We start from the raw sequence: 23683 nt of genomic DNA on the forward strand, positions 1-23683 counted from the left end.
TCAACGGGGAATCAAGCAAACCCTTCAACATGAACTGTCAGGGAATGTAAAGTAGGAAGTGGGTGAGCTGAGTTCAGCCACCCAACGACAAAATGAGGGCTGACATGAATCAGATAGACAGCGCCTTTATTCTGTAGGGTCATATATAGAGCTGTTCGCGGATCTGCAGCAGTCCTTGCACCTGCTGACAGAGACATTACACTCCCAGATTTAGTGTCCAAATCAAGACGGGGAGGAAAACTGGACTTGAAAGCATGTGAAATATCTGCAGGAAAAGATGCCAAGTTTTTTTCAGAGTTAATCTGTATCCGTGTCTGAATTCTGCCTCGTCGGCATATGCTCTAAAGAAATTCTGCCTATTCAAGAGGCACAAAGTACTGTAGAGGCCAGAAATAGCTCCAGTCAGGTAAGCATGAATGATGTAAGAGGAACAGAAAGAAGGCTCTCTGCCAAGTCTTGTATAGGCAAGATAGCCGCAGCCGGTGTTTATGAATGAACAGGGTCTTAATGACACCTGAGACTGACTCAGAGCAGGGACAGGCAGTGGGTGGACCTGGCAGGACAGGTCGAGGTGGGGTAGCCTCCATAATGGGCCTGACGTATAAAAGGTGACTTTGAAAACGCCTCCACTAACATTTTGTCCACACATCGCCATTATTACATCTACGACACGTTTAGAGCTCCAATATACCTCCACACACTGATTTCAATTAGTTACTACAGAAAACTAATCTGCAAATGTTTAGGAGGCAAAAATGTCTAAATATTCTGCTCCAATGTGAGTTTTTTCTGTCCTATGTGATCAAACACTGACTATTTGGGGGCTGTTGGTCTGACATATTAAGCAATTATAAAGACATCACTTCAGGCTTTAGGCAATTATGATTGGAATAAGTGCCGCAACCAATTATTATCATTATTGAATAATCAGACAAATATTTTCTCTATGAATTGATTAGTCACTGGGTCTAGAAAGGTCTATAAGTCCAAGGTCAGGCCTTTAAATGTCTTGTTTTGTCCAACCAACTGTCCAGAACCTAAAGATATTCAATTGTCTGTCAGACAAATAAAGGCAAAACATTCTCAACATTGAAAATCTGGAAGCAGACATTAGGCCCTATGTGGCATTTGTGCTTGAAATATTATTTAAGAAACAAGTAATCAATTGCAGATTCATTTTCTTCGGTTACTGAACTAATTAACCAGTTGTCTCGGCTCTAATTGGGACCATTTTCTGACATCTTGTAGACCAAAATCCATTAACTGAGACAGTTATCAATAATTGAAAAGTAAAACGTGCTTAAAATCAAGGCAAGTGAGGACAAATGGCACAGCTGCCAGTTTTGACACAGCACTCTTAGAAGCAAATAAGAAGGTTGTTATTTTTTGCAATTAAATATTATAAAAGCCTAAAAATGCAGCCTAATAGCCTACTGGAGGACAGCAAAATGCCTTTTCAGAAGGGTTTCTCTATGAACAATCACAGCAGATGCTTATTCACCGCACTTAGAGGCAACAGTGTCATCATCAGGAGGTTTTCAGGGCGTCTGGTAGGAGGAGGTGACGCATCGCTTCGGAGAAAACGCTGATTTGTGACGCGCATCTCCAGCCGACTAGTATTCCCTCACGACTACAGCGGAGCGGCGAGAGCGGCGAGAGCGGCGGTGCGGCAGCGGCGGCGGCGGCGGCAGCGGCAGGGGCTTTTCCTCGTCCTCCACCTTCTTTTGACTGCCCACGCATGAATGAAACGGAGCGGATGACACACACACACACACACACATGACACAAGGGAAGGAAACAGCGGATCTCCTCCTCCATGTAGACATATATAGAAACTCAAACGAGCCTGTGAGTGTGTGGTTTTTAATAACAGTCACGACTGTGGCTGCAGCCTGTAACAATTTTGCCCCTCTTTTTTGTGTCAGATAACTCATTCATACATGGATCTTCATTAACAAACATGTCAGCAACATAGTGACAGTAACAGTGACCGCCCCGTTCAGACTATAACAGCTGCTGTGTGATTTAATGACTGATCAGCACAAACACCTCAGCTGCTCCGGCTGCACAGACTTTTACACTGGAGGTGATAGCCCGCAGGCTCTGTCACACAACCGGTGCAGCTATAGTGATACTTCAATACCATCAAACACAAGAGGGTTTTATCATCACCCCTTTTAATTTCCTCTCTTACCTCCCACACATAGCAGGGACATCTCTGATAGCGTGGCGTGAGCGTCCCCGGCTGTCCTCTACTGAGTGCTCCGTGATTTGTTTGGTTGGCCAGTCCCGTTTGTCTCTTGGTTACACACACACACACAAATAACTACCCTAAATGGTAACGGAAACCAATTAGCATCATCATGTCAGAAGCGCTCGCGGAGCTGTTGTTGCTCATTTAAGCAGGACACGAGACACACAGGAGTGGATTCCTCGCCCTCCCTCCCCCTCTTCCTCCTCCTCTGCATTGCCTCAGCTCTTCTTCTCCTCCGCCGCCGCTGCTGCTCCTCCTGCGCGCACAGCCATCTTGTTTCAGCAGTAGCACCCCTCCGCGCGGGGACAGCTCCTCCGCGCGCCGCGCCGCCGTGACGTCACGGTTGATGTGTAGCAGAGGGGCTCGCGGAGGGTTGAACGGAGGAGACGGGATGGGGTCAGAGGCGAGTCTACAGTCTGATGGGGTCCTAGGCAAAAATTCACAGGGGGGCCCCTCGAACCGGCTTCATCCCCATTCATCAACATTTATAATGTTGTAAAAAAAGCGAGTTATGTTCAAAATATGAATGTAAAAAGTTTAATACAAGTTTTAAGTGTAATTCTGGCGTGAAACCATCCCATGGTCTTTTTCAGCACTAACATACATCAAATAAGCCATCGAGACATTTTTTGTGTATAAACTACAAAGTAAGAAATCCTGAACAGCCGGACGTGGTTAACACCAATTAGCTCGGGGCAGCATGGTGAAGTTATTAGAACGTCTTTTTTAACCACTAATACTGCTCAAAATAACACCAAACCTCTGCAGTAACATGATAAGAGTCCTCACACATAAAACAACTACTGCTAAGGAGGTGTTCCAGGGATCCCCTTCCTGGACACTGGGGGCAGGATGGTGTCTCTGATTTGCCCCAAACATGGAGGTTGGATGGACTGGGTAGGACATCATAAACAGCTTGGATTAGGAACCTGATGTTAAGGGAGTCTGCTCTCCAGATGTTGGGCCAGGTGATCTTCCGTTGCAGAACATTCTCCCATTTAGTCCAAGCTCCCTGTTGTCCCATACCCACCATCCTGCTGGCTCGTTCTTTCTCCACGCATGCCCGCACTTCCTGCTGGATGAGGTGTTGCCGCTGTTTTCCCTGGGCTTTGTCCACCCTGGGTGATGGGAAATAGCCAATACCTGCGTGTCCTGAGGCTATGGACCCCACCAGTACCTTCTGCCTCAGTCGCGACTCTGCCACTTCCAGAGCCTCGTCTGCCCTCCATTTCCGGCCTGTTTGCACCTGGATGCCAGCCGATGGCACCTTCTCATCCCTGGATTCCCTGTACTGCAGGGCTTCTCGAGTTCTGGTCACCATGAACTCTTCAGTGAGTCCACTGAATGGAAGCTTCAAGATGTTGCTACTGCCGTACAGGGTAGCACTGCTCAGACTTCGGGGTAGGCCGAGCCATCTTCGCAAGTAGCTGCTGATCTTTCTCTCCATGGCCTCTATAGTTGTAATGGGTACTGCGTATACTAGCAGAGGCCACAGGATGCGGGGCAGGATGGAATGCTGGTAAATCCAGGCCTTGAATCTCCCTGGCAAGCCAGATCTGTTGACGCATCTCAACCAGCCCTCGAGCTCCTTGCTGGTTCTCTGGATGGATGACGAGTCTTTGAGGCTGCAATCAAAATGCTTTCCAAGACTCTTGACTGGTACCTATCTTGATTTTACTGGCTTAAAGCTCATCCTTGCCCATGTGATGAGCTTCTCTAGCCCTTGCAGAATCCATCTGCAGCCCGGGACAGATGTGGTGGTGACAGTCAGGTCTGGCGTACTCCAGATTTTGTCAGGGGTCCCCTGCACTCCACCTCTGCTGACTTGACGATCATGTTCATGGCGAGTGCGAACAGGATGACTGAGATTGTGCAGCCTGTTATTATGCCCTTCTCAAGTCGATGCCAGTATGATGTGCCCGATCCGGCTGTGACTCTTAGCCTGAAGTTGCTGTAATAATCAAAAATAAGGTCTATGACTTTTTTGGGAACGTGATGTTGCAGCAGGGCAACTTTAACCAGCTTGTTAGGTATGGTGCCATACGCATTGGCTCTGTCCAGCCACAGTACGGTCAAGTCTCCTTTCCCTTCAAGAGCCTCTCTGATGAGTTGCGTTACCACTCCTGTATGTATTAGGCATCCAGGCACTCCAGGAATCCCACCCTTCTGAACAGAGGTGTCAATATAACTGTAGGAGGAACTCAGTTAGTCGTCGTGACTAGACGCTGAAGAAAATCTTGCCTTCGACGCTTAGCAGCGAAATCGTCCTAAACTGACTGATGTCCTTTGAGTCCTCTTCCTTCAGGATCCACACATCCTCTGCACATCTCCACTGGCCTGCCACTTGTCCCCTGCGCCAAATCACCCTCACCAGCTTCCACAGATGTCGCAGTAGTTGTGGACAGCGTTTGTACACAGTTTATGGAACACCGCTGGGGTCTGGGGCTGATGCTGATCTGGCTCCCTTCACGACCTCCTGTATTTCAGCCCAGCTGGGTTCCCTCATTACAAACTCCACCCTCATTAGCTTGCGGGCTAATGAGGGTCCTCTGTGGTCCAAGCTCCTGGTCCCTCTCTGGGTCGCTGAGAGTGTTGTGCAGAAAGGTGTTTGCCTCTGCCATTGAGCACATGAGGTTGCCACTCCTTTTGTCTCCAAGCAGCTTCTTAGTGAAGGTGAAGGGGTTGGAGATGAACGCAGCACGCTTCCTTGCTCTCTCCTTTCTTCGCCTTCGGTGCCCTTCTGCACGTCGCAGCGTCATGAGCTTTTTCCTCAGAATATTGCGAAGCTCTGCCAGGGGTTGTTTCTCCTCTTCACCTGCCACCTTGTACTGCTTCTTGAGGCTCCGCAGTTCTTGGCGCAGTTTGTGTATCTGAGACACTCGGCGTTTCAGTGTGAATTTGGTCCTGGGGTTCTTGCTCTCACTGAGGCCAAACCTCTCTGCTGCGTAGCTGACTATGATGGATGTCATAGTCTCGAGGCGACAGATTATTTATTTATTCATGATGAATAATATTATATAGTTGTGGAGAAGGGGTAGGATTAACATGTTAAGTTGATATTGTGTTTTGTTGCTTTTTGCTTGAAATAAAGCATTCATTATTCATTTTATAATACACAACTACTCACTCTATTTTTAGAGCGTGCACATTTCGATAGAAGATTTCAGGGGTAGGGCATTTCAATAAACTAAATCCCTATCAAATAATGTTTTGTGTCTGACCGGCAAATGTTTAAGACCAAGTATCAAGTCTCACAGGACTGAATATTCGCTAAAATTCAGCGCCTTGAATAAGTGTCAGACACAAGAGCAACATCCCTAAGTATTACAGATCTGAGACCCAATAGAAAAATAATTATTAAAGTTGTACTACTATAACAATGTCTCTGTTTGAACTGCTATTGCTTGTCATCAGTCACAGTATAGTGCTATGATGTCAGCGAGGAATTTAATCAAGTTCTCAGAGGCATTTCTAGGAAAGATGTCTTGTATTTTTTTTTAATCTAGTAAAGCCTATACCTTTGTACACGTCATTTTAAATATGGGCTATTTTATTTATTTCTTAGCACTGTGGCACTGAGTCTTTAGTCAATTCATATTTTGATTTCAAAACAGATGTTTGAAAGGAAGGCATAGCTGGAAGATATGCAGGATTTAGATTTTTAATATGTTAAAAGGTCATGGGTCCCAATCCCCCATTTCTTCTAATTACATTTTTATGTCCCATAGGACGCCCTAACACCTCCTTTAAAGCCTTTTACTTTACGGAAGATAAAATGATAATGGGTGGTGAATTATTTATATATTTCAGGTTGCATGCACCTGAAGGTAATACAATGTAATTTACATATTGGAAAAGCCAATGTGAACCAATATGTATAGTTTCCCCTATGTTTCCTCTACGACCCTTAAATTCACAGGGAAAAAGGCAAAGAACATGATCACATTATTCTTAAAAAAGTAGGGCTGAAACATACCATAATAAAACATGTGACATTCAATGGCTGCTTCAAAAAGGACCCGTTTAATATTGGTGCGCATGCTTTGTATTGTGACTAATGAATGAACCAATGAACAGAACCCACAAATGAAATAATAATCTAATTATATATCTCAATTTTACACATAGCTGTACTGAAGTTGCTTACTGGTGACTTGCTCACAGACAGGGGCGTATCCTTAAACAGTTTATATGTATAATGATGACCACTGTAACACTGGATAATTATTTGTGGCATGGTGGGTCAGAGCTTTACATTGTCCCTTGACAAAAAGGAGGTCCTGGATGATTCAAATGTGACCTAACCGGTTGTGCCCAGTGATTGTTGAAATGTAGGGGACAGTTATAGGCCAGAGGTCTGTATGATTAGGGCAGTGATGGGGTGGATGTGGGCACTGAACACCCAAAGGGAATATTTAAAACAGGAATTACCAAAACTGTTCATAAAGAGCTATGTTTGCTACCTGTGTGAGTGGTAAAATGATCTCCCATCCCTCAGAGTTACTGCAGGGGGGCCGCCAAATTATTTGATAATCTTCCCAAAGTTTTTTTATTTATTTATTTTTAAATATGTCCAAAATATACATTAACTTAAATGCAACGTATTATTAGCAAATATAAATTTGTGAAAACATAAATAAATACATTTACACAACCTTGATGATTAGGCTTACTGGCCTATAGGCACTAAAGTAGCCATGCACAGATACAATTGAGCTGAAGGATTCAATGTGCCTTCCATGTTTAACATTAACATATGATGTATAAATATATTAATGTTAAAAAGGAGGTATGGGGCCCCTGTTTCATCTCTCTTTCAGTAAACTGCACTGTAACTTCGGTAACTGTAATAATATTGTATATGTTTTAAATTACCTTTTATGTGCTTTTCCCCCAATGCTTTTAATGTTTTATGTAAAGCACTTTGAATTCTCTACAGACTGTTGCTGTTGTCGTCTCGCAGGTCTCTGCTGATCGTGGTGGTGCCTGCTGCCGTGGTCCTGCATGACGCTTCCTGCTCCTATTATAATCTATAACCTTAGCTGTGCTTGTTTCTATTATTCTGCTGTATTAACTGCCATAACATATAAGTCATATTCACATTACTATAGATATTATAATAGTTACTGAAAGTGTGTCTGTGTCTGTCTTTGTCGCTCTCTGTCCATCTGTCCGTCTTTTCTCTCTCTCTCTCTCTCTCTTTTTCCTCCTCCCCAACCGGTCAAGATAGATGGTCGTCGTCCTCCACAGAGCTGGGTCTGTCTGACGTTCCTGCCTGTCATAGGGAAGGCTTTCGTTGCCACCGTACTCTAAGGGGGAATTGTTGGGTCTATGTAAATCATAAATTAGTCAGAGTGTGGTCTTTACCTAGTTTGTAAAGTGTCCTGAGATAACTTTTGTTATGATTTGGCACTATAAATAAAATTGAATTGAATTGCCTTGTTGTTGAATTGTGCTATACAGATAACCTTGCCTTGTCTAAGGGGCCTTGGCCTAGATGACGTTGAACCCCCTGACCTGGTTGTGCAGATGGAGAGCATTGTAGCACCATTAACACACGCCGGGGGGCAGCAAAGAGCAGCTAAGACTGTTAAGCTGCTAGAAATACTCAAAGCGACGAAGTGACTTATTTACGCCTACACTCGGCTTCAAGATGGCTGCTGGAGACAACAGCGGCAGGCCTCCTTGCCTTAATTTCTCCGGTCCGGGTCCTTTGGGGAACAGCCAGCCCAGCAACAGCGTCTTCTCCATGCCGGCATCCAACGGCGGAGCGGGCGGTGCGGGCGGCGGAGCGCAGGGAGCGGCGAGGCGTCCCAACCCGCAGCTGGGGCCTGGAGGGGGAGACAGCAACGGTGTTTCGAGCGGAGCTCCGCCGACTGCGCAGAACTCCCTGCAGCAGCAGTCCGCTGCGGCAGGTGCTGCAGCAGCCGGGGCCATGGCCACCCCGGCGTCAAACATGGCATCCACCGCAGCGTCCAACGCGGCTGCGTCGGGGGCATCGACCGCCACTCCGGCAGCCGCGTCTGTGTTGGTGTACCGAGAGCCGGTGTACAACTGGCAAGCGACGAAGAGCACCGTGAAGGAGAGGTTCGCTTTCCTCTTCAACAACGAAGTGCTCAGTGACGTTCATTTTTTAGTGGGCAAAGGAATGGGGGTTCAGAGGATACCTGCGCACAGGTGAGAAGATTAACCGCAGCATTAGAGTTCAAAACATGAGCTAGATAACTGAGAATCTGCAAAAACACCTCTCTTTTGCTTTTGCTGTTGCTGCGTGTTGACAGGTTTGTTCTGGCTGTGGGGAGCGCGGTGTTTGATGCCATGTTCAACGGCGGGATGGCGACGACCTCAACGGAAATCGAGCTTCCTGATGTGGAGCCAGCTGCTTTCCTGGCCCTGCTCAAGTAAGGAGCATGCGAGGGCCAGAGCGTGCCATTTAAACGGGTGATCTGCGCGTGCTGAAAGTGGGCGTGCGTTTTTTTTTAAAACGTCATATAAACATTTGGGAAAGAGCAAGATATTGCAGGTAGCATTAAAACAACATAAGACATTAGATAATGCTATACAGTCCCACAGTGGGGAGAGTTACAGCAGCAGAAGAAGATGGTGAAGAACAAAACAAAAACATCAATAACGGATGCAAAATACAAAATATATGCACTATGTAAACAGTAAAACAACAAATTAAAAGTTAAAAATAGCTGAAAACAGTAAAGAAAAAAGGGTGTGTGTGTGTGTGTGTGTGTGTGTGTGTGTGTGTGTGTGTGTGTGTGTGTGTGTGTGTGTGTGTGTGTGTGTGTGTGTGTGTGTGTGTGTGTGTGTGTGTGTGTGTGTGTGTGTGTGTGTGTGTTGTGTGTTGTGTGTGTTGTGTGTGGTGTGTGTGTGTGTCAAGAGCAGTGCCTGTTGTGTTGTACCAATGTATCCATCATATGATAATAATTAAGCTATGCATACAAGTCACTAAAGTGTGCTTCACAATAAAATTGTAATGTAACTGTTTAACTTGTTGACCTCCTGCAGGTTTCTCTACTCTGATGAAGTCCAGATCGGGCCTGAGACGGTGATGACCACACTATATACGGCTAAAAAGTACGCAGTGCCAGCGCTGGAGGCTCACTGTGTGGAGTTCCTCAAGAAGAACCTGAGAGCAGACAATGCTTTCATGCTGCTCACACAGGTCTGCTTCCCCCTGCTATGAATGTTGTTGTTGTTGACTTCTTCTTGCATGTGACTTGATGTGTACGACTGATTGCACCGCAGCGTCTTTGAACTCTGAGTTTTGCTGCCGTAGATGTTTTGTGCCCCAGCAGAGATGGGATTTTAAATCCACAGATTAACTTTGGATATAGTTTTCTATTTCATAATACTGGTGCTGATACGATAGCAGAGTTTTGGCACCAAAACAATACTCTCTACTGTTCCTTACTTTGAGAAATATAAACATGTTTTTGGACATAATGCATTTCTTTTATTTAACAAAAGAAGTTCTCATATTATATGTTGTTTAAACGCATGCAGCTATACAAAACCTTACAAGTCTATAATGGATGTGTATCAGTTGCTTGGTGTGGCAGAGAGTAAAGAAAGATAAGTAGTTATTTTTTTTTTATTTGTTTTGGGCAAAAACTGAAATACATCATTTGAAAAAAATAATCGTCTGTCAAGTTTTGCTACAAACCTATTTTGTCCTGTCTCTTAGATCTTATAGTGTGTATCTGTGATACAGTACTGATTCATTCATTTTTTTTTTTCATTTAAGGCACGGTTGTTTGATGAGCCGCAGCTTGCCAGCCTCTGTCTAGAGAACATTGATAAGAACACTGGAGATGCTCTCGCTGCTGAAGGCTTTACAGACATAGATTTGGGTAATGTCTCCTTGTGAACGTCATTATATCCATGTGTTGTATTTCAGAATAACAGGCTGACTGACCATTGTTTTTTCATCTCGCCGTCCGTTAGACACATTGGTGGCAGTGTTGGAGAGGGATACTCTCGGAGTGAGGGAGGTGCGGTTGTTTGGTGCTTCGGTGCGCTGGGCAGAGGCAGAGGCTCACAGGCAGCAGCTGCAGCCCACACCGGAGAACAAGCGCAAAGTGCTGGGCAAAGCTCTCACACTCATCCGCTTCCCTCTCATGACCATTGAGGAGTTTGCTGCAGGTGAAAACAAACCAAATGAACCCTTTAGATTTTTTCATGTTGGTGCAGCTCTTGTTTTTTCGTCTGTGTCTCTTTGTCACCCTGATCCTCTTCCTCGGGTCTTGTCATCGTCCCTTCAGGTCCAGCGCAGTCCAGTATTCTTATGGACAGAGAGGTGGTGAGTCTCTTCCTCCACTTCACAGTAAACCCAAAGCCTCGCGTTGAATTCATCGACCGGCCTCGCTGCTGCCTCCGCGGGAAGGAGTGCAGCATCACACGTTTTGGACAGGTGGAGAGCCGCTGGGGTTACAGCGGGACAAGTGACCGCATACGGTGAGTGAGGAGCAGAGCATTTTAAAAATGGAATTACAGCCTTACTATTTATTTACAAAGAATACCTTTGAAGTAAATGAGATGTCATCACGGCTGCAACAAATTATTATTTTCTCGGTTAATCGATTGGTTGTCTGATCTTTCAAATGTCAGAAAATGGTGGGAGATGACGCCCTCAAATGTCTGGATCTGTCAATAACTCAAAGATATTTAGTTTATTGTCACAGAGAAGTACAGAGACCATCAAATATTCACATTTAAGAACCTTTTAACTAGACATATATATTTTTTATTACTCAAACCTAATTAATCGACTGACATAGTAGTGATTAATTCAGTAGTTGAAAACTAAGCGATTAATCTGTGCAGCTCCAAATGTCAGATCGTATTAATTAAATGTAATTCATTTTTTACTAAATATAAAAATATTTAGTAATTATTTATGAGCTGAATAAGGAAATTACAATATACTGTAGTCAGGTCCACTATCAAGAGTTTACTCGCTGTGTTTGATATTAAACACATAACGTAACTATACCCCTAGTATAATGTATAATATAAAGCCAGGTGCGAACACACAGGTTTTAAGAAACCTGAAAGAACATCTGCTGCATCTCTAGCATCACAGGACAGAATATATACTTGAATATTTAAGTCGTAACAGAATTGGCAAAATCCAGCATGAATTAGCTCTGTAGTCATTAATAGACCCTTTACAAGGCAAGCACAGGTGCAACTAACAATATTAACGATGGCTCTGCTCTGTTCAGTTAAAGTTACTGCCTCCACTGCCCCAGTGCTGCGACAGAACCATGGTTAATGTTATTAGTTACACCTGTGGTTTTTCTGCTATGATGAGTGAAATGACAGCTTTGAGAAGCGGGTCAATTAAATAACATCACAAATTGTACATCCACCTCCACGCCGTTAACTCTCCCCATCAAGATGTGTTCTTTCTGTTCTGTCTTTCATCTCAGGTTCTCAGTAAACAGAAGGATATTTGTGGTCGGCTTCGGTCTCTACGGCTCTATACACGGACCCACAGACTACCAAGTTAACATACAGGTGTGGACCCGAACCCTACGAAATGTTTGTGTCTGGTTTCACTGCACGTTGTAGGCATGTCGTCTAACATATTTTGGATTTTTGCGTCTGTTCTTTCTTTATGCAGATAATACACACAGACAGCAACACGGTGCTGGGCCAGAATGATACAGGCTTCAGCTGTGATGGGTCAGCCAACACCTTCAGAGTCATGTTCAAAGAGCCAGTAGAGATATTACCCAACGTCAACTACACTGCCTGTGCGACACTGAAGGTCTGTGACGTGTTGATGATGATACACATGCAGCACTACACTGTTTAGGAGGAAAATATGTGTGTTTTTTTCCCCCAGCACTCCCACTAATGATTATTTACCTTCATCGTTTGGTCTATAAAATGTAAAAAAATCAGCCATTGTATGACTTTTTTTGCCTGACCAACAGTGCACACATGTAATATATTCAAGTTACTCTCCTAGAAGACAAAGAAACCCGGACAAATCTTCACCTTTTTGAGAAGCTTAATTTCAATAATTAATTCATTTGTGTCTAATAATTTGTATTAACGGCAAATATCATCTCAGTGTTTTAGGGTTGTTTTATTTATACATTTATTATTTGGCAATCATTTTTGTTTTCTCAGCACCTTATTTTCTGCCTCTTTACGAATGAGAATTACGATGGCTGCTTTAATAGTTATAAATGAAAGTTTTCACAGCATTTTGGGTGTGAACTAAACACACCCAAAATTTCTAGGTCATATAAGATCCCCTGGTTATACTAATTACTGAAAAGAGTTGTGTTACACCTCTAGTTTCTTTTAAGGTAAAAACATTTTTTTGAACACCTAATCTGTCACCGTGCAGCGTCGGCTCCACCAGTATATTCACTCTCTCTGTCTGTCTTGCAGGGCCCAGACTCTCATTATGGGACTAAAGGAATGCGAAAGGTAACACACGAGTCATCATCCACTGGCACAAAGACGTGTTTCACCTTCTGCTACGCGGCGGGCAACAACAACGGCACTTCTGTAGAGGACGGACAGATTCCCGAGGTCATCTTCTACACATAGTCACCTCTGATGTAGCAGCGACCTTCCATCAAATGTGACAACCTGACACCAGCGCGGGCGCCACACCTCAGCAGCCGTTCTGGGGACTAATCTCTTAGACATCATACTGTTCCCTCCATATAGTGCACTACTGTCGGCCACACGGGGAGACAAATAGCCGTAAAGCAATGTAGGTCACTACATGGGGCGTAGATTGTCATTTGAGATGCTGTCTCTCTCTTTCTCAGCGGCTTCCTTTTATCCCTTTTGTGTTGAAGTGATAACAGCCTCTGAAACAGACATGACTGTAACCGATTCCACAAGGGAAGGAGAGAGGGAGGGAGGAGCCTCTCAGATTATTCCCAGTATCGATGTCACGGCTGTCGATTGACGACATAAAGCCTTGACACTGAATTCTACTTAAACTGTACTATTCCCCTTCCTGTACTCCACAGCATTAGTGCAAAGGAGCCTGAACTGTATGAATGTACAGATTATCAGATTTGCCAAGACAAGATCCTCATCACCATTCAGTTCAGACCAGCATTTCACCCAATCCCACATCAGCTGTAACTTCCACACGCATCGTAGGCTTTATGAGCTCTTTGAAACAAACTTCATATTTATCCTGACTGTGATAATGGTAAGCAAGTTTGGGGTTTCTACATACAGTACAATCTGTGATATCTTGTGTCCCTGCTTGGTAGTTGCCTATACCCAAGATACCTTGCACTTCTCGGCCTTGCATATATGTTCATTTTGGGTGTTCAATGGGTACACACTAACTCTTCAGATATGTTTCTTTTTAGCTTTGTTTTAAAAAGTGGGGGCGGAAGAGCTTTCCCTGGTGCGTAAGTAAAAGGGTTGTATATTAAAGCGGCATTTATTAACATTGTGTAACTTGAAATAACTATTGATTAAAGAGTGAAGAAAAATAATGCAGTGCTTGTGATTTCGGAAAAGAACCCATCACTTTTATAGCAAAAAAAAATCATGTGCGCTTTCTTGCAGAAATTAGTGTGAGATGAGACACTTTGTCTGCTAAATATAATGCTTGGCTAAACCAATCAGCTGGTGAGCTTAGCCTACACACTGCAATGGGAGAGTTCACAAAACGGATAGAAAAAAATAGCAAGAATATGAATTAATTGAATGCTAATAAAACTTATAAAACAAACAAGATAATCATTAAAGACATCAGTGATACTCATTTACAGTGTTACAGCTTTGTTATCAGTGCAAGTTTTGATGGTCTTAAAGTATTGCTTATTCTTTATAGAAAATAAAACCGGCTTTTTCATTGGCAAGATGATTATAAGACTGATGGTGATTGGTTTTTCATCTGTTAGAGCTTAAGAGCCCACACTGTACACTTTTTGATACAATATTTAACTTCTTAGTTCTGCATATTACAGGGCTCCTACAACTTCTCCAAAGTCAAATTTTAAGCCCTTTTCAAGCATTTGAATGTGCATTTTAAGCTTTTCCAACACCTTAGAGCTGTGGTAAATTTCATGTGTATAGAGTATATTCCGTTTACTGGTTATAGCACTTCATCACATTAAATCAGATGTTATTTTGCTCAACCAAAATTACGTTCTGTGAGTTTTCTACCGAAGGGACATATTAAAACAGACAAAGTTTAACCTGCCCTGTAATTGCAGTCCATATAAACTAACTTTCAAGGTGTTTCAATCACTTCATTCAAAATCCAAGCACTTTTCAAACCTAGAAAACACATTAAAATTCAAGTGTTTTCAAGGATTTGATATAATTGTAACTACTGGGAATATCTGGTGGTTGCCTGGCAACAGCTCTTAGCTAACTTGTTTTTACACTTCAGACAGAGTACACAAGCTGAGTATATTGTGTTAACTGGTGAGCTGGTAGGTGGATTTCGATATTGTTGGACAGAGGTAGCTTAAGAACAATCGTTTCCCGGTGTAAAGTCTCTGTGCTAAGCTAACTAGCTGCTGGCTGTAGCCTTATATTCAGCATACAAATGCGAGAAAGGTATCCATCTTCTCGTCTAACTCAGTAAAATGGTGAACGATTCCCTGAGGCCCACTAGAGAAATAACTGAATATCAGGAGTCACATTTTCAACATGAATGTTTTTATTAATTACATCCACTGAACAAAGGTCCAATGCAGGAAGTTTGACTTCTGTAACACTTTATTGTGGTTTCCATGGTTTTATCTGGCCATGACCCATTTAAATACGCATTATTGCAGCAGTATCACAGTGCACTGTAAAGGCCCACCCTGGGAGATAAGAGGGGAAGATGTGAAGGAATAGAAGAAACGAGGAATTCAACTGCTTTGATCTAATTGTTCCCCAAAACCCTCACCCTAGGCACTTGGTGTACTGTAGCTATGAAATGAAAAAGCCTACAACAAAAGCTTAAAGCTTTGTTTCTGCTCTGGACTCAAAGTCAAAACAATTTGTGCAATGTATCTTTAAGCCTGTGCAAAGATTTTAAAGTGCCCACGGGGTAGGGTTTAGAGACTGATTTGGTATTTTATCATCCTGGCCCAGTGTTTACAGTTTGTCCAAGTAGTTGTCAAGGGCAGGAATGCCCTCTTTCAGACCTTTGCGTTTCCTAATTTCAGAGACAACCTGGAAGGGTTTGCTGGCGGGGTCGCTGGGGTCTCCTTGGAGGATCTGCCAGTGGTCAAACACACACTGAGGAAAGGCCTGGCCTCCAGTGTTACTGCGCAGGTCAGCCGTGAACCCTGAAGGCAATGTACACAACTAAATACCAATGTCTTAAACAGTGGAATATTCTTCTTTGCCAATAATATGTAAATAATTAAGACCAACTTCATAAATACAGTGGTTATTCTCAAACTAAACATACAACTATATACATACGTACAAGCTTTACATTTGGGTGAAATTATGACAAATCTAGGAAGACAATACAATATTTATCTAGACAAGTAAGAGTTCGATCCCACAACGAAAGACATCGTACAACACAGACTAAAAGACAGACTCACCAAAGGACTCGTTGACAGGTAGGTAGGCTTTCACCACAAACATGGGAGTGCCCATCACTTGGGATTCCTCAAACACGTGGCCTCGTTTCCTGTTCAACACACCGTAGATACCACCGACCACCTGCTCCGGGCACTGCACGGAAAAGAAGCACAGCGGTCAGACATAAGGTGTGAACTGGCATCGGAGAGTTGTTGAGCATAATTATGTCGATGAGTAAAGTGTCATGAAGATGAGTTTTTTTTTTAGCCCATTAATTGATTGTACATCGGCCAATCATACGACGGTACAGTCATAAAAAAGTAATTTGAAAACCTATAACGAATCTATAACATTTTGACACATTTATAACATTTTGTTGTAGTTTTTCCTTGGGAGTTAGACTTAATGCCTTTTCTTTTTGCTGATCATAACATATTGAATGTTACAACAATATTTATTGATTTACAAAACTGATTTCATTTGCAATTAGACCATTTTGCAATGTTTTAAGTTTTAATTAAGGAGATAAAATGCACCTGTATCTCCACCAGGTATACAGGCTCCATGAGTCGTGGTTGAGCAGTGAGCTGGCAGGCGTACAGGACCCTACGAGCTGTGGGAATAATCTGTCCCCCGCCACGGTGGATGGCGTCCGCATGCAGTGTCACGTCATGAATGTCAAAGCGAGTTGCGCGCATATTCTCTTCACATAGAGCACCCTGCAAGATGAAGACAGGAATTATTCTCAGGAGTATACAAGTACACACTTTTAAATAAGCAATATCACAAATGCCTCAGAACCTTCTGATCAGATGACTCAAAGCTACTCATTTTTAAATTTGAACTTCTGCTGCCCACCTCTTTAGTCGCCCACTGGAAACCAGCCACGACGCTGTCCTTGATCTCGTTGAGGTACTGAACCCCCTTTGTCATGTCTATCAGCAGGTTGGCTCCGCTTCCGTCTGGACCGAAGCACCAGATCTTCCTGGCTTCTATCACCTCCCACTCATACTTGTCGGCAAGGTAACGCGCACGGGCCTTGAGCTCCTGCCGATGGCTGACCTCCCCTTTCTCGATATCTTCAGCCAGGCCGTCGGGGAAAGGGCGGGACTTCATAAACAGACGGTTATGCTTATTGGGGGACTTGGACAGACACATCTGGTCTGATTCTTCTGTCACTGTCTCTCTGTAAGACACGACTGGGTCCGATTTCTGGAACGAGATGTCGAAAATGTGAGGTAAAAAATTGAGAGTATGGGTGGGGGAGAAAATGTGCATTTGTTATACTTCATCTTTTAAAATCATTTGAATGTTTAAGTGTTTCTGAAAGGATGACCCTTGTTATTCTCTAAGTTTAATATAGAAAAATCTTCTCCTCGTCTCACCTTCAGAGGAATGCAGGCGTGGTCTTCCTCCAGGTCCTTCAAGCAGATCTCCAGGTGCAACTCTCCCGCTCCGGCGATGATGTGCTCCCCGGACTCCTCGATGATGCACTGCACCATGGGGTCAGACTTGGCCAGGCGCTTCAGTCCCTCCACCAGCTTGGGCAGGTCAGCAGGGTTCTTGGCCTCCACAGCAACTCTGACCACAGGACTCACACTGAACTTCATCACCCTCATGTTGTGGGCCTGTGGACAGAGCCGAAAATAGTTATTGTGACAGGTAGAATTATGACAACAGCAAGCAATCAGTCAGTATAAGTAACTAATGATCCACTGTGTGGATATTTTAGTAGTATATAGGGGGAAAAATACACTACTTGTTCATAGGTGGTAATCGTCCCAGTCTTAACCAGGTACTGGTCTACCCCAACAAGACCCACGATGTTGCCACAAGGGACATCTTCAATAGGCTCCACATACCGGCCCATCATCAGAATGGTCCTGTATGGAGGGAGGAAGGTTATGAAAAGTTGCCAACAAAAACATAAAAACAAAAGGGTAAGTAGAGACCTGTGTAGTCGTCAACATGCTCACCTCTGGATGGGTTTTATGAAAAGGTCCTCCTTCTTACCAGGGGTGAAGTTTGGCCCCATGATGCGCACTTTCAGGCCGGTGGACACACAACCAGAAAACACACGGCCAAAGGCGTAGAAACGACCTTTGTCAGTGGTTGGGACCATCTTGGAAATGTACATGACCAGAGGAGCCTTAGGATCGCAGTTCTTAATACCTGAGAAGACAGCAGAGTTGGTAAGCCCTCTTATGAAACCAACTGATCAAATTGCTCCATATTGAATGATGTCTTCTCCAGAGGGTGAAGGTGTGGGGTGCTGTGAAGATGTTCCACTGACCCATGGCAGCCTCATCGTCTCCTGGCCCTTCATAGAGCAGCTCACAGCGGTATCTCTGTGCTGTAACGGGGGAGGGCAGGTGGATGGTGATCATCTGGAGCAGGGCCTCTCCTGCAGGCAGCCAACGACGCATCACAGCCTTCAGCAGCGGCTTCCCCTCTTTTTCCCTGTCCTCAGAGTCTAGTTTGACATCCAGCTTCTCGATTAGTTTGGCTGTCTCATCCTTCTTGAAATTCATGATGGCATCAAAAACCTACGTGGCCAGTGAAAGAGGGCAAAGAGAAGGAATCAAACTGGAGCCCAAAGTCATCGCTTTAAAGTCATCCTTAGCGTTTTTACTGGTGTAACCTGGTGCAGTCTATCTGTGTTGCTTTCAGCCCATTTATCTTACAGCCGGGCCAGACTACCTGCGTGAGCAGCATGTGGGCGTCGCCGAACCTGTTGCTTTTCTTTTCTCGGCTCATGTTGACAGGTTGGAGCCGCCACACAGCGTGTCGGCTGCGAAACATCTAGAGATTTGCTTATCTTTAAACACGACACACGCAGCGGTTCCCAGCAAAAAGAGACTGCGAAATTAACTTTTGACATACATATTGACATCATGACAGCGCTTCACTACAGTTTCGATGTGTGTATATCTGGAATATGTCAGTCATGAGCAAATGTAGATCTTCATATTGAACTCAACACTTTCTGGAGAGGCAGCGTTCAGTTTTTATGTGCCACATATCTGGAACAAACTTCCAGAAAACTGCAGGTCTGCTGCAACTCTTAGTTCTTTTAAATCAAGACTGAAGACTTTTCTGTTTGCTGATGCTTTTTACAGTAAACTGCACTGGAACTGCTGGGACTGTACTAATCTACGGTATGTTTTAAATGACCTTTTATGTGTTTTAAATATTTTATGTTTTATGTGTTTTTCCCCCCCAATGCTCTTAATGTTTCATAAAGCACTTTGAATTACACTGCTGTTGACTTGTGCTATACAAATAAACTTGCTATACACTTGCTATACAAATAAAGAAATGTACATTTTATTATTGACCCAGCAGTTTCAGCGAGGTAGCCATTACACACTGCTCATGCAGGATGTGTGGCTTGGGTGTTAGTGTCTTCCAGGTTGAATGCAATTGCTGTCTAACACAATCACAGTCTTTTTTTTGGTGCTACAACTACAAGGTGCCAAGGACAAAAATGTTCAAATCCTACATGTAGGCGCTTTAAATTGTTTTTGAACAATACAAAAACATATGAAAGTCATCAGAAGAATTAAGGAATGACTCTGTAAACATATTACTTGTCCCTTTTTTTCTCCATTCACCTTAAAGATGGGGTCCAAAACGAGCTGGCAGAAGGTGCGGGGAAGTTTCTGCCCATCAGGACCGGTGGCAGTCTTACTGAACTTGCCGGCATTTGGGTCAAAATATCTGTGCATATAAATTATCGCACAACATCATGACACTCAGATGATTGACATCTAGCTCATTATCCTGTTTTAATTGTGCAATATATGCCAGTTATTATAAAGATTGCTTGGTGTGTGCAAGAACATTTGAAAGAAGCAACTTAACACCAGCTGAAAATCTAGGTTTTTCTGACCTCTGGTGGTTTCACTTCTTGTGATGTAGAAGCGTACCCCCCAGAGTGTGGTCTGCACTCGGTGACATCACTGTTTGGTGTGGTTACGAGTGCAACAGATCACACTTCTGAGATATAACACACTTTAAACTAACAACCAGAGAGGGCAGTGAAACACTGCTTTTTAGCTTAGCGTGTTAAGTTGTGCAGAGTTGTGCAGCATATTTCGGTCTGGATATGATTATCATCATGTTTACCTCTCTCCCCACAGTTTCTTCATCATGTCCTCCACTTTCTTACACCTCTCTGCTGGTCCCAGCTGAGCATCTCCTTTCGCAGTGAACTTAGCCACATACATCTCAGCAAACTGCTTCAAGGTGAAAGCCCAGCCATGGAGGCCAGAGCCGAACCCGACTGTACCGATAACAGGGTCAATCTGATGAGAAAAAAGTCCAGTATTCTTTGAAACTGCAGCTGTAATAAATGTTAAGCAATAATTCCAAGATATTTTAGCATATCTTTGTGTCTGAGTGGTGCATCTGCCTGACCATGATGTTCCCCATGGGACCGCCCTCATCCTCTCCGTAGGTGGAGATAATCACGTTGACGTTCTCCACAATACGCTGAAAGGTCCGGAACAGCTCATCCGGCTCCAGCTGCAGCTCAAGTAGGGCACGATCCATCTTGTTCATCATCAGAACCGGCTTAATGCGCTCAGCAATGGCCTGCCGCAGTACGGTCTCTGTCTGCACACACACACCTGTCATAGGAAGAACAAACAGGTGAGCCTGTGTGTGTGTGTGTAGGATGTGGAGGCGAGGCTGTCAGTCTTTATTACCTGAGACACAGTCCACCACCACCAGGGCTCCGTCAGTTACCCTGAGGGCAGCGGTGACCTCAGAGGAGAAGTCAACGTGACCAGGGGAATCGATCAGGTTGATGAGGAAGCCGTTTCCATCTTTACTCTGCTTGATAAACGCCAGGTCGTTTTCTTCAAGCTCGTAGTACAAAGAGATGGCTCTGAATAACAGAGGGATGGATACGATTAAGTTTATCCGAAGGGAGTCATCATCACAAGTAGCTGGACTTGAATTATTTCAGTAATATCTAGTGATGTGAATCACTATCCTTGATCATCAGACAGAAACACCCTGAGTAGATTTATGAAAAAGCATCTCCACCACACAACATGAACATGATATTACTTTAAAAAAGGTACTAAACCCATAGTATGCTAAATAAGGTTTCTTTTTACATGTGTTCTGTCTGTACAAACTAATTGCTGAGATCATTTTTTATAAGTCTATTAACAACCTGCAGAGAAAAACTAATTGTGATTGTGAATCAACCAAGTATGTACTCTGAATTAGCAGACAGCAAAACAGCACAGCCAGCAGCCTTTAGAAAGTAGAAATGATTGTCATATAAAGGCTCAAATCTAATATTTTCAGACCAGACACTGCAGAAGCATCTAAGTATTTCATCCCTGATACAAATGTTTCTTCTCTCGAACCCAACAATATGGTGCCTTTAAAATTTAAAGGCCCTTTTTCTTAATCAGCATTTTACTACAAATGATGTGGTCTGACACAAACGTGCAATTTTCTGCCAAAGTTAACAGTTTTTGATATTTCAAGTGAGAGATTTCCGTCTGCGTTGGTTTGTCTGCGCTCGTTGAACTTGTTTTCGGTGGGCGGGGCTCAGTTGGACAAACATGATGTCATTTCTGTGGACCAATCAGCATTTGGATACATCTGAATATCAAAATCAGTTGACAGTTGTGGTGTTGCTACCTTATGTTGTCAGTCAATCTCAAACTGCTCCACACACAGTGCAGTTAAAGCAGATTAGCTGAGATTTTTAGGGTTAAATTCTTATTAAATGATCCATAATAATGTATCTTCCCACATATTTAATTTTGATTGTTGCTCATTTAGTCGTGAACAGTATATATACAATATTTTTGTCTCTGAATCAACTTCACTGAACCACATACGTTGATTTGATGGTGATGCAGCGCTCCTGCTCATCTTTGCGCGTGTCTGTGAAGCGAGTCTCTCCGGCACGGGATGAAGCAATGATCCCCGCCTTGGACACCAGCGAGTCAGTCAGAGTGGACTTCCCATGATCCACGTGGGCGATCACGGACATGTTCCTGATGTTGGACTTCTTGTCCATGATGGCACGGATCTGATCCACAGTGAAGTTCACCTGGTGGGGAGGAGGGGAGGTTCATCTTCATCACATTATATTTATTTATGTCCACAACCAGATCTCTGCAGCCGTTCCAACTCAAGTTATAAAAAGAAAGAAACTTGAAACGGAATCCATCAGCTTAAGTAAGAGGAAGGAGTGAGGGCACCGTGCAAAGACTTCTGGTTCCTAATCAAGCGGCACATCAGGAATAACTGAGTCACCACTCGCATGCTGCAGCTGAATGGGCCGAACAGAACCATTTCACAGTCATGAGGGAGCAGAAGGCCTTCATTTCATATCTGGTTTTTCCCTTAAAGTCTTCATATGAACTTTAACAGACCAATAACAAGCAATTAATGTTGCTCGTGCTCGGTCCTGCTGAGATCACAAATAAGATACAAGTGAAGACTAAAATTCTGCAATAAGATGTATATATGCATACATTTGGTAAAGACTAGGGCTCTTTTTTGTTTGTCCCATCATGAATTTACTTATTAATAAGCAACAATTACTACCATTTTAAATGTATTCAGGCCACTTAATTATAGGAATACTATTATTATTGCAACTATTATTGCAATACTAATATTTTCCTCTGTGCCTTGGCGTAAACTATTTAAAAATATTGTTCCTATATATTATATTTCCCTGTGTTTATATTGTTCATATTTTTCTACATTTTCTACAATGTATTGTTTCTTACTGATGTTTATTCTATGTTTGCTATCCACTATATCTTATCTTAAATATCAAGTTTGGGACGTTCAGACATTTCACTAAGACAACCAAATGCTCTTATACAACGACAACAACATTAATTATAATAATAATAATAATAATAATAATAATAATAATAATAATAATTAATCATAAGACATTATAAACCAGCACTGACATGAATGACTGCATCCCTTTGTGTCGATGACGTATTGTTTGTAATAATATATTTTCTCATGAGATATGACGCAATCTCTTGTAAGTGAGTGAAAACAGCATTGGTCACATTTGCATCAGACATGTCGCCGTGTGTTTTCTTTCCCACGGAGCGTTGACACCTGAAATTAGCGCAGTCACGCCACACAGCAGCATCTTGATATAAAAGGATTTGCTGTGAACGTCACAGGGAGGCCGTGCACGGGAAAGGCCACAGCCTCATCAGACAGAGGCTGCTGCGTATGTCAGAACAGAGCGCTTACAGAGACTTTATCTGATCCCATAACACCACCACAGCATCGGCACTTACCACACACACACACACACACACACACACCTGACAGGCTCCACTAATAACTATGCATGGAGGTTATATGATGCGATGAGGCGGCTGGCAGCTCTCTTTTCACATGCTACAAATACATAAATACACAGTCGTGTGCGTATTTAAGACTCACCATTGTGTCTGCAGATCGTTGCTCTTTGAGTGTAAAGGTTTATTGCTGTGACACACTGCCTTAGAGGACAGGCAGTCCCGGTGGTGACAGGAGAGACGCTGCTGCTGCTGCTGCTGCGGCTGCGGGTGCTGCGTATGCCGTGGAGCGGTGCAGGACAGAGGCTGCAGCAGCAGGGGGCGCTGCCGCTCAACAGCCGGGTCCCATATCACATTTACCGGTATAGCTGTATGTTTGCCCACCGCTGTATGGAGGACCAGCTATGACTTAAGTCTTAAATAAATGCAGTAAATGGAGAAATAAATAAATGCTGAAATAATTGAGGAAATTAACATATGGACACAGAAATACAGAAATAAATAAATGTAGGTGAGCAAAAATGTAGAAATAAATGTAAAGTTTTTTTGTTTGATTATTATTTCATTTATGTAT

At 43.3% G+C, this 23683-nt stretch overlaps 3 protein-coding genes across 3 annotated transcripts in view; 1 reads left to right on the forward strand and 2 right to left on the reverse strand.

The window, feature by feature from the left end:
• LOC310957909 (protein unc-13 homolog A-like) overlaps positions 1 to 2216 on the reverse strand; it is a gene marked incomplete at both ends in the record, with an annotated part of 31688 nt that extends 29472 nt beyond the window's left edge. Inside the window, one exon of the mRNA XM_083928651.1 lies at positions 2195 to 2216. Within this exon, the coding sequence (XP_083784777.1) occupies positions 2195 to 2216 (22 nt within the window). The remainder of the gene's footprint in view (positions 1 to 2194) is intronic.
• A 5675-nt stretch (positions 2217 to 7891) lies between these two features.
• btbd2b (BTB (POZ) domain containing 2b) lies at positions 7892 to 14083 on the forward strand. The gene is made up of 9 exons (XM_083928671.1): positions 7892 to 8431; positions 8536 to 8655; positions 9272 to 9428; positions 10011 to 10116; positions 10211 to 10408; positions 10528 to 10720; positions 11698 to 11785; positions 11892 to 12038; positions 12674 to 14083. Exons 1-9 carry the CDS (start codon positions 7908 to 7910, stop codon positions 12833 to 12835), a joined length of 1695 nt encoding a protein of 564 aa, XP_083784797.1. The 5' UTR covers positions 7892 to 7907; the 3' UTR covers positions 12836 to 14083.
• Positions 14084 to 14918: 835 nt separating this feature from the next.
• On the reverse strand, positions 14919 to 23389 carry LOC310957911 (elongation factor 2b). The gene is made up of 14 exons (XM_083928653.1): positions 23255 to 23389; positions 21664 to 21878; positions 20506 to 20687; positions 20216 to 20427; positions 19925 to 20103; positions 19411 to 19516; positions 18090 to 18342; positions 17773 to 17968; positions 17556 to 17679; positions 17182 to 17424; positions 16655 to 17008; positions 16333 to 16515; positions 15817 to 15949; positions 14919 to 15549 (listed from the first exon to the last, which is right to left on the reverse strand). Exons 1-14 carry the CDS (start codon positions 23255 to 23257, stop codon positions 15356 to 15358), a joined length of 2577 nt encoding a protein of 858 aa, XP_083784779.1. The 5' UTR covers positions 23258 to 23389; the 3' UTR covers positions 14919 to 15355.
• Between the last annotated feature and the right edge of the window lie 294 nt (positions 23390 to 23683).

The sequence above is a fragment of the Echiichthys vipera genome (genome assembly GCF_963691815.1).
Source record: "Echiichthys vipera genome assembly, chromosome: 15".
NCBI lineage: Eukaryota > Metazoa > Chordata > Actinopteri > Perciformes > Trachinidae > Echiichthys > Echiichthys vipera.